The 10,759-nt window shown below is 38.4% G+C and overlaps 3 protein-coding genes across 5 annotated transcripts in view; 2 read left to right on the top strand and 1 right to left on the bottom strand.

Moving 5' to 3' along the window:
* The window catches only part of LOC111261323 (pyrimidodiazepine synthase), a 2,806-nt gene extending 1,589 nt beyond the window's left edge, over positions 1-1,217 (top strand). For all 3 annotated transcript variants that reach the window (XM_022834716.2, XM_022834718.2, XM_022834717.2), the window contains exons 7-8: positions 414-510; positions 834-1,217. In XM_022834716.2, coding sequence (XP_022690451.1) covers positions 414-510; positions 834-975 — 239 coding nt within the window. In that variant the 3' untranslated portion in view covers positions 976-1,217. The remainder of the gene's footprint in view (positions 1-413; positions 511-833) is intronic.
* hd (humpty dumpty) lies at positions 1,214-4,261 on the bottom strand. Its single transcript, XM_022834715.2, has one exon. It carries the CDS (start codon positions 3,423-3,425, stop codon positions 1,815-1,817), a length of 1,611 nt encoding a protein of 536 aa, XP_022690450.1. The 5' UTR covers positions 3,426-4,261; the 3' UTR covers positions 1,214-1,814.
* Positions 4,262-4,713: 452 nt separating this feature from the next.
* On the top strand, positions 4,714-10,589 carry Atg5 (autophagy protein 5). The gene is made up of 6 exons (XM_022834714.2): positions 4,714-4,936; positions 5,782-5,945; positions 6,469-6,699; positions 6,841-6,966; positions 7,164-7,250; positions 7,868-10,589. Exons 2-6 carry the CDS (start codon positions 5,784-5,786, stop codon positions 8,420-8,422), a joined length of 1,161 nt encoding a protein of 386 aa, XP_022690449.1. The 5' UTR covers positions 4,714-4,936; positions 5,782-5,783; the 3' UTR covers positions 8,423-10,589.
* Positions 10,590-10,759: the final 170 nt, after the last annotated feature.

Below are 10,759 nucleotides of genomic sequence, written 5' to 3'. Positions count from 1 at the left end.
ATCGAAATGTTGTGTTTATCGAAATGTGTTCTACACAGGATAAGTAAACCCCAGCCGATTTCGCTACTATAAATGCGGTCCTCCCATTTCGCTACTATAAATGCGGTCCTCCCATTTCGCTACTATAAATGCGGTCTTCCATAGAATGCAATTGTCACGGATCCGCTAGTAGTCGCCGAGCAATGCATTTCACCCACACAGAAACACAGCTTATCGTGCATTCACATTTGCTGTCTCAATTCCTGACGTTCAGTGGGTTTTAGTATTCACAGCAAATACGTCGCGGGTATTTTTAGATGCCAAAAAGTTTCGCAAAAAAGTTTAACATTGCAGTTTTTTTTTTGGCGTATGCTAAGGAATTATCTCATTCATTATCCGATTGCACTAAATATTTTTTTTTTTGTGTTGCACAGGTAATGATAAGCCAGGATTTACAGATCTCATGATCTGGCCGTTCTTCCAGATCGCAATTGGACTGACTACCATCTACGCAGATCTGAAAATTCCTAGGTAAATTTTAGTTTCTACTACTGTTTGTTTTCTAGATTAGAAGTTGAGAAACTCTTACTACAATGTTTTCTGTTTTCTAATTAGAAGTTGAGAAACTCTTTACACAAACGCAGATCTGAAAATTCCTAGGTAAATTCTAGTTTCTACTACTATTGTTTCTTTTCTAGATTAGAAGTATTTGTGTTCTAGATTCGAAGTTGAGAAACTCTTTACACAAACAAAAGTGTAAAGAGTTTCTTAGAACTAGATCTATGAAATTCCGTGTTCTTACAGGGAAAATATCTCTCTAAGAACTAGACCTAACAAATTCCGTGTTCTTACAGGGAAAAGTATCCTCTCATTGCATCCTGGATAGATTCAATGTCGTCTACCCCCGAAGTGATGAAACTCGTGAACCAGGATCATCTCGCTGAGTACATGAGACTGAAAATTGCGGGAAACGCGAATTACGATCTTGGTCTTTAACACTGCTACACTACTAAGAAACATACACTCGGATACGTCTTATCTTCGTCTACTTTCGTGCATTCTAACTATTATCATCCAGCCTCGATTGATCTGAATGTTCACTACATACACTATTTCGAGTGCTACATGTGTCCGACTAAAAATCTAAACAACTTTTTACATATGCGTATAATCAAGAAAAAAGAATAAAACTTTCGACTCTACATCGTAATCTATTCTAGATTGAAACTCGAAATGAATTTCGATATATTTATTTGGTATTGTGAACGACTGTCATAACAGACAGCAATCGCTGATCATATTATAGATAAGAGATCACAATCTTTCAACAAATATTTTCTATTGTGATTACGAATTCATTGTTTCGATATATTTGATCTATTTGATCACAAATTTATCGTTGACGTATTTGGCACTGTGATCTCAGCCACAAGGAGCCACAGGAAGTAGTCACAGGTTTCGCCTCTTTTACGAACTGCCATTATCGTCTCTGTACTTATGCACTCCGTGTAAATCTTCTTATGTAGTTTTTCTTATCACTCAAATCAATTAAATGCTATGTATTTTCTATGTATGCTATATATAATGCTAATTCACATCAAAGCATGTGATTGATGTAGACCTACAATTACATATACAAATTCTGAATAATGCTAGGTTAGGTTATTTGCTATAAATAATGCTAATTTAAACAAAGCCTGTGATTGATGTAGACCTACAATTACATTACTAGACCTACAATTACATTACTTAAACAAAGCCTGTGACTGATGTAGACCTACAATTACATATAACCTACAATTACATATACAAATTCTGTACAGTATCTCGCTCTTTTAAGCGCACGTATTAATATAAAAGCTACCGCCATGCATCTCTGCCTCGATAATGGTGCCATGATCCTCAGTCGTGGAGCACAATCGCTTGATGAACGTTTCTGGTAGTCCACAGTCCTTGAGTGCTTCAACGGCAAATGCCTCTGGAGCCCCAGATCCTGAACCATGACCATCTCGATCCCCATTGTTTGAACCGGCCTGATCGTTTAGGTCGTCCTTAGCCTCGCTACCACTGTTATTGCAGCCAGGAACACTGATAGCTGTCTTCATGCTATTATCCACCTGGTTGATTGTCCTGCTGAAAGCGGTGGAACCCGGCGTCGGAGTAGCCAACATTGTAAAGCGCTCCTGTGTTTCAGCAAGCAACGTACTTATAGCATCGACTACGTGCGGCATAATCGGTCCTATCATCTCAATGGCATGTAGCCGTTGATCCTGCTGATTTCGGAACCAAGTCTGACGAACTTTAAGCGAGCGGAGAGCTGCACCATGAAATGCAACTGGTGCCAGCAGCGTTGGCGGTATACCAGCTTGTGAGCCAACAGAAATCGACAAATCGGTGTTGAGCAAATGATTAAAGAGTGCTTGAGAATCCTCCCCTATTACCACCACACAGGACCCTGGACCTGACTCTGTATCAGAGGCTGAATTGTTACGATGTTTATCTGCAACAAAGTCTTCTTGGGTTAAGCCGATACTCTCGAAGAAGTCATCATCTTCTGAGGTTCCATTCACTTCTGTAGCTGAAATAACACTTCGTAACGGCATCTGAAAGTCGATACCCTTCTCTTTCAATGTATTTCGGAATCCTTTGCTTGTTGGCGATATTAGGGCATGAATATCACTCAGGCCGCTGGTTCCCGTTGCGCGAAACAATGCTGTAAACTCTGGTCCACAAAGGTAGAAGAAAGCACACTGTCTCGCACGTAGTAACTGATAGAGGCTCTTAAAACTTTGTCGGAAATCTAGCTGGAGAACTTCATGGAACCGGCTGTCAACTAGCTGTGTGCCTTCAAATCGTTTTTGACCTTGCCGTGGAAAAAGGGACACCCATGGTAATGACGGATGCTGCCAGAAAAGGCAATTCTGATGAAACCGTGTCTGAGCTGATGTATCATTTTGCTGGTCGACTAAAGCGCGCACGGACCGAGTTATGCCACTAGCCTCTTCAGTCGTCTTTAAAATTCCACTCCATGGCAGCTGCTTTGGCGAAGTAAAACGCACCTTCGTCTTCAAACACCAGTCAATAGGCATATGTCGTAAAGGTTTTGCTACGGGCGCTGGCGGTAGCTCTACTGGCAATGCGGCTAATTTAGGATCAACAACGGGCAAGCTAAATGTGATTTGGATTAGATTTCCAGCGTTTTGCTCTTTTTTTAGTTTAGGCTGGACTGTGTCATCGGCTTCGTCGCCTTCTCTCGAACGTTTGACAGCCCGGCGAAACGGGTTGACCGGTGCAGACCTGGTAGACAAACCATTTGCTGAACAAATATCCTGACTTTTTCTGACTTCAAGCTCATTCTTTTTTGGCAGTACCTTGGTGGCACGTATTTTTCGTCGAATCGAAACAGTCTTTGGTTTCATAAAGTCTACTGGATCATTAACAGCCATGACTGTTACGTAAAAATAGTAGTGCGCACCACTTCATCAAATTGCGATAACGACGATTTGGCTCATTCGAAATTACATATATTGCTTAAATCGATTACACAATTACACGACGATGTGCTGTAGTGAAACGAGGTTTATCTATTCTCAAAAAGGATCAGTAATAGTTAGAGCTTTCACAGAGACAAAACGACAAAAATTCACAAAACTAACGATGAATTTACTGGCAATAGTTACGCCACCTAACCGCCACAACGCGAAACAAATATTGTCCGCCAATATGGCGCCCTGTCTCTGCTGAGCCGAAGACAGACGGGCTTGACGATTCACAATACTGCGATCAACTGGAGTAGTCAACCGGTGCATTGGTAGACACAGCGTGAGACAGAAAGACGGTAACGAATAAAATTTTGGCGAGATAAATAAAAATTTACTAAAAATTTGCTTAGTACTTACGTGGTGTTATTATAACCGTTTTTTGTTTTACTTGGTCAAGCCGTTTTTGCTTTTTTTTCTCACATTTTTTTTCCTCGCATCGAGATCAAAACACAGCGCACGTTGATGTACAAACACCCTAATGCAAATAAAGGTTATTTGCATGTGACTTATATTGAAAAGAAAAAAGTACTTGTCTTTATAAAGACTGGATAAAGAAAGGAAAAAAATTACAAGACAACACAGCGACTCTCCCCGAAACGCATCAACGTTTTTCGATGAAAATCAGAGGCAGAATCACCTGTTCGGGTTACTTGCCACTGTAATATCGTTCGAGGGCATAAAGTTGATTTAACCGATAAATTGTTGAATTATCTTTCACCATACCATTGATTACATTAAACTCTCTTGGTAAGCACGATTTCTAGAGATTAAAGACTTTTAGCCTTTTGCTCACCGCTCACCTAGGTTATTGTTTAGCACTTTGCGCATAATCCATACCGTCGGCTAATATCGACAACTTTTTGCCGCTAGGTAACTAAGTATGCTTCAGAGTATTTTATTAACGAAATATTTAATGTGAATATATTTTCTGCACTTGATTATTTGGTTAAAATTTGTTTTGTACGATTGTAATACAAGTATTTTCCAAAGCAAGTACTGAACACATCTATGTTCGATTAAACCGAGGTGTTAATTAGTGTGTAGACAAAGTGCAACGGCCTTTTATTGTTCCATTAAGGTTACCATGGTAGATGTAATGATTCCTCTTGGATATCGAGGTGTGAATAGTTCTGCTGCTTTTGTTGTATGCCCCCGCACGGAAAATTCAGCAGAGATCAATGCACATCGTCGTCTGCTCCTGTGTAAATTCGTAAATAGTAGCCCTTTCTTGTGAGTTTTTAACATTTAACAACACAGACACCACAGCAGGAGTCTTTCTACCTATTTTAGGTGTCTTTCCGAAATTTAGTAACATTATTGTGTTGCGTGCACAACAAAATATTCAAACATTGGTGGAATTCAGTTGAAGAGACTAAGCCAGTGTTCATCGAACGGACTTGACCAGGACAGAGCAGGTCAGCTCACTCAACTAGACGACTTTGTATTTCTCTAAATAAAAATAATGGCCAGATAATATAGAAATGTGCATAAAACGTCAAAACATAAAAGCGATAACTTGGAGAAAAAAAAAAAACATTAAAAAGTAGTAGTAGGTATATCACTACACGACATGCGAAATATGGTAAAGTCGATATTGGTGCATCCCGTAAATTGCGATTATAACAGGTTGTTTATTTGATGATTCAAAAATTCAATTAAGGAGTGTTTAGACATAATTTTTTGCATTTTTTAATATTTATGAATAAAATCAACTGTATCCTCTGGAATTCAGTCGGTTACAGCTAGAATCTTTGTTCTTCCACATACACCACTTATTTTTCATCATCAGGACAACTATCAATAAAAGGGATTAATATAGAAAAAATAGGAGACGGTCTGTAAGCCCTTCATAACTCCTAAATGCCGGATGTATCTTGTGCAGGTTCAAGTGAAAAAAAATTTTAACGGAGCATAATTTTAGTATTTTTTTTGCATCTAGTGATTTTAGCATCTAACTGAATAAGCAAATAGTCTGCGTTATGGTGAATGTGAGACGACATAGCAAATTTTCAACATTTTTTAAGTGAATTTTAAAATTCTTGAAATCACATTTAAAAACAAAATTTGAATATATTAAGTGAAATGAAGAAGGGAAGTGAAGTAAGTTTTAGTGCAAGCAGCAAAAGATTTGTTGAGGTAAATCTTTTAGTTATCAAATATATAGTATCAATAATGACAGCGCGTGTTGGGTATCGTTACGCTACTGCGTACTGTGTAGAAACGCTACCTTTCACGCTAACCTGAGTGGGAACTTTTTCAGCGATGCTGCACTGCGAAGATCGAAACACCGTGAGCAAAGTTTGGAGCGGCCAAATACCCGTTTGCTTTAGGTTGGCTGCACAGGACTGCAGCTCTATAGAAGCGCCAGATCCATTTTTTATAATGTTGCCAAGAATATCGTATCTTCCCTTCATATGGGAGAAGGTTGGTGTTGACAATCTTGTGCATACTATTTTAGTGGTTTACTCGTCCATTAACCTTTTTGTTTCTTTGATTTTCGATGGTAACAGATATAATAGATGGGCAAATGATGTCTTCAGAGAATGCGACAAAAAGTTGTCAGATTCAATCATATTAGGTGACGCCCGAAAGCACTATGGTAATTACTAATTGAAAGCATCGTTTCTTTGGCGATGTACATAGCACATGCGAACTATAAAAAATCGTAGAAAGAAAACTATGAAATAGGAACTGTGGAAATTTTAGCCTTGTACGCTCTACCATTCATCTGGAACATACTATGTTACCGGTGCAATATCTTCAGCTAGACATCGAATTAAGCAGTCTGAATTTGCGCTGTACCGCATACCCACTATATACCTTGAAATATTTTTTTCATGCTAAGTTGCCAGTGGAAGATGTTTACAATTGACTATTGTTCTTATATGTATTTAAAACTAATGTTTCGTACTACGAACGTTGGTTCGTTTGTCTTTTCTCTGACCAGGTGCAACGTTACTTTTCACCGTTCGTCGCAGAAGAACATCGTTCATCGCAATTATGGCTCGAGACGCCCATTAATACCACTTCGGTTCTGAGTGGTTCTGTGATGCTTCGATGGCACCTGCCAATAGGGCTGTTATATGACTTACATGGAGGTGGGAAACTGCCATGGACAATTATTATTCATTTCCGTGATTTCCCTGATAAAGAACTCATAGCCTGTGAAACGAAACAGGTACGCTGATTGGCTTTGCATTTTGTTCTGATGAATCATAAGCGCATAAATACGCTTTATCGGCTGACTATATAACAGCAAGTATTATGATTCCATCAATAAGTGTTAAGGTGTTATGGTCTTGTCGATTTGCGCTCTCAGGTGGCGGAAGCACAGTTCATGAACAGTGTCAAAGAGGCGGATTTTCTGAAGACCCGCAAGAAAATTATGACAGCCATGACTCAAAGTGAACGAAGACAAATGACGGCTGCATTATACGCCCTACAGGTATAAATTTAAGCACGAGTTCGATTTATTCTTCATCGGAAAAAATTGGATCTCGTTAATCCAACCAACTGCTAACACCATAGGTCATATATTAATCACATTACTATTAGAATCTGCTTCAGTATTTTCATTTTGCATTGATGCAATAATGTTTCTTTTGTCTGCTGGCTTTAAGCGTTGTCTCTATTTGTTCACAGGCGGAATCTTTTTGGGCAGTTAATCGAAAGTTGATGTTCACCAGCGAAACCTGGAAGCACATCCCTCTGCGGATATTCTTATTACAAGTAAGTATTTAGGATAAATAATGACCACGTTACTCGTAAGCATCATTATCACAAACATGTTGGTTGTCTGTTGCGTCGAAAATTGGTTGATATCAGGTGAAATGCCTGACCGACTGAACCATATTTTCTTATGGATAGATCTGGTACTTCAGATTAGCTGGTATATATTACCTAGAAAGTAAGTTGGTATGGTAAGCCTAAATACTTGTGGATTTACTTTATCATGAATACATCTTTATTGTGACAAAGGTGGACTTCACAAACGTGCATGAAAACAATACTGTCGTATAACGTTGTAATGCATGCAACGTATTAAAAATTCAAAATGCGATTGGAAATAGGAAACGTTTCAAAGAAAAATACTTAACTGTATGTCGTCGGGAAAATTCATTATCACAGTCATAGCAGTCTTATGGTTATGCTATTTATCTAGAATAAAAATCATAATTTTCACAAGAATAGGTCACAGTAAGCGGGAAAGTCGTGGCTTTTAGTCCATTTCGAAGTTCCTGACGTTCAGCATATTTTACATAAAAAGAAAGTAACGTTTTCACTAGTTTCTTTTAAAAAAAAAAGCTAAAGCGACCCGATGCTGAAGTTTGTCTTATTGGTTTCAGTCTTCGCCTGGCACAGAAGTCTCAACGACCGCTCCACCCGTTGTCTATCAGATACAAAAACTCGTCCCGATGAGTGGATCAAGCGACGGTTTGCCAGATAATAGCAAGCAGCCAATTACCCTTCGACACGTTCTTCGTTTGTGGTTTACGAGGCCTCAAAATCAGGGTAAGCCGACAGTGACACCAGAGCTACATGATTTGTCGAAAAAAGAGGACTGCAATCAATGTTTAGCCGCAGAAGATGGAACGCAAACCCCTGACACCGAAAGTTCTCCTGGTACGACAGAGCGTAGGGTTATAGCAGGCGGAGATGGAACAGAAACTGTAAAAAATGATTCTCGTAGCACACACAAGGGAAAGCCGCAAGAGTCAACGGAAAATAATGGCAAACTTCCTGCATCGTCCTATGAGTGGGGAGAGGATATGGAGGTGATTCTGCATGGTATTCCCGTTCCACTAGATGCACCACTTCAATGGCTGGCAATAAACATGAGTTATGCCGATAATTTTTTATACGTAGTTGTTCGCCAGCGAAAAAAAACGGCAATCGTTTAAATAACTTCCACCGATGTATAAAGAGAGTCTATTGAGAAAACAATGACAATGAATGTTACTGGCTCTACACAGCGTGAACTCATTCAGAAAAGAACCATTAATCATGCAACTGATTCCAATTCTAAAAAAAACAAGTGTATCGGTATGTTTATGGTCTAGGGTAAGTGTCATACGAATAAACAATGAAGACAAAGGACGGACACGATTAACATAAAAATCAGTTTTAATACAGTCATGATAGTAAAAATAAGCTTGACTTGAATGTTGCAACTGAGTCCATATCTGATGTAATTTACGTGTAGGAACCTATGAGCCAAAACGTTTTTTTTGCATTAATGTTTAATGCTAATTGTAATATGCTGGAATTATTTGTTGCCTAAGAATAGAAATACAATTGAATAAAGCAAAGAATAGAGGAGACTGCCATATAACAAGCAAATATAGGCAAAGGTCGATACTTATCGATCTTGAAAAAATGACCCTTTGACAAGTTGTGGCTGCCTATATTTTATCTTTTCAAAGGTTTATTTACTACTGTTTAATTCTAAGAATAATTGTGTTGCTTCAGCAATCAACAAACATGACTATCATACGTAACGAGATCAATCATTTTAGCCTTTTTACTGATCGCCTATAAATAACTACTCAAAGGCCGCAAAAGCATTTCGCTTGTCTTACAAATAACTTTCCTACCGATTTCTTTGATTACGGCATGCGAAAGCCAGCTACTGATATGATATCCGAAATGATTATGTAGCAATAATCACCTAGATTGTGTGACACAATTGTTTCACACATGAGATCATTAAAGTAATGGCTAAGGCGCAGTAAATTTGACTTTTGATTTGTTTAAATGTGGGGCCTGGCATCGCGACCGTTACAAAAATAAAAATCAAATTTGGAAACTTCGCCATTCCGCGATTATGCATGAGGTCATTGCAATCATTAATGGGTACGACGTTGTAGATAGAGTCAAAAATCTTGTATGTAACATCGTACACGATGGACCTGAATACCAACGGTTAAATATGTCTAAAAGTTTCTTTCACGGTGTTAAGTAGCTAGCACTAGTCATACCGATTTTAACAATAACTATTTGGTTCAAAGATCCTTAACAGATGACAGAGGTCGTTAATATCCTGCACATACGGAAATAGGTGCCATCGCACAATAACAGTCCATGGAAGTAGTTGTTTTATTATTTTTTTTTATTTGTTATATATTTATTATACAAGATATTTCCGAAGAAAAAACGTTGTACGTAAGTTGAGTACTGAGTAGCTATCAAGAATTTTATCTACTCGTTATTGATACGGCTTGCATCCGTCTAGCTAAACAGCTTTTTTTGTTAAACATTCGACAGCCTTTCCCATTTCATTAATTTATATGAAATCTGAAGTAAACTCGGAACATCAATAAGATGTCTTGTTCGGAGTCGTCAAGAAAACACTCTTCAGTGTTGGCCAATAGCATAAACCTGTCGAATTCACGTCTTCAGCAACGTTTGATCTGTGTTCAAAGTGATGCCTAGTACGTAAGGTTTCATTTTATAGTAGGTTATATCAACGAAGATATTACTATCATTATTCCTGTGCTCATCGCCTAGACAAACGTCATTGGGTCTTATTTATCACGGTAGTGGTAACTGTGAAGAATCATGCAAACGAATGCTTTTACGTCCATGAAAACAAAAGACGTGCCTCGAGTGGTCGTATTGGCGTCACACTTGAAATCGCATAACTCCTCGTGACACGCGCAGTTGTATTATCGATCAAAACCTCGAATAAAAAAATGTCTGGAAGAGAAGCAAATTCCAAATGATAAATACCCAGCTGTGTATACCTGTCCTTGGGCGATTTTTCACTGAAACATTTACTTGATCGATCAGTATGTTCGAGGTTGTGCTTTGCGAGAGCTGTCTATATTTGTGGGGTGTGGGCGCGTTACGGAACGCTTGTGGGTTCTAGAAGAGTACTTCAAGTACGTTACAAGCAACAGGAGCATAGGAAATAACGCTGAATTTTTTCTGATTGTTAGCTGTACATATTTACATATAAAGTATATGGTATTGTTAAATGAATCTAATCGAATTTTATAGACGTAATGTTACAGGAGACGAACGCGATCCAAATAAATAATTTCTTATGCGTCACACATACAGATGTCAGTTGGTTTGTATTCTGTCTAATATTTTAGGTATATTTGCCGTGAACTCGACTCTGCAACTGGAGCAGCAAATGGCATTTCCACTGAGTGTCGAATCGTGTATAATTTTAATGCATTTATAATTATTTTGTACAGAGCTTTAGAAGGACTAAATCAACAAGGCTTAGTCAA

This window comes from Varroa jacobsoni, unplaced genomic scaffold (genome assembly GCF_002532875.2).
Source record: "Varroa jacobsoni isolate VJ856 unplaced genomic scaffold, vjacob_1.0 scaffold_545, whole genome shotgun sequence".
NCBI lineage: Eukaryota > Metazoa > Arthropoda > Arachnida > Mesostigmata > Varroidae > Varroa > Varroa jacobsoni.
The sequence above is the reverse complement of the archived record's forward strand: the minus strand, read 5'-3'. Positions and strand labels throughout refer to the sequence as shown.

Bases quoted from the DNA above. Each gene is read 5' to 3' on its own strand.
- Atg5 (XM_022834714.2), top strand. From the start codon at position 5,784: ATGCTGCACTGCGAAGATCGAAACACCGTGAGCAAAGTTTGGAGCGGC. The intron at 6,700-6,840 runs GTACGCTGATTG...TTGCGCTCTCAG, and splicing joins TAGCCTGTGAAACGAAACAG to GTGGCGGAAGCACAGTTCAT. The intron at 6,967-7,163 runs GTATAAATTTAA...ATTTGTTCACAG, and splicing joins CTGCATTATACGCCCTACAG to GCGGAATCTTTTTGGGCAGT.
- hd (XM_022834715.2), bottom strand. From the start codon at position 3,425: ATGGCTGTTAATGATCCAGTAGACTTTATGAAACCAAAGACTGTTTCG.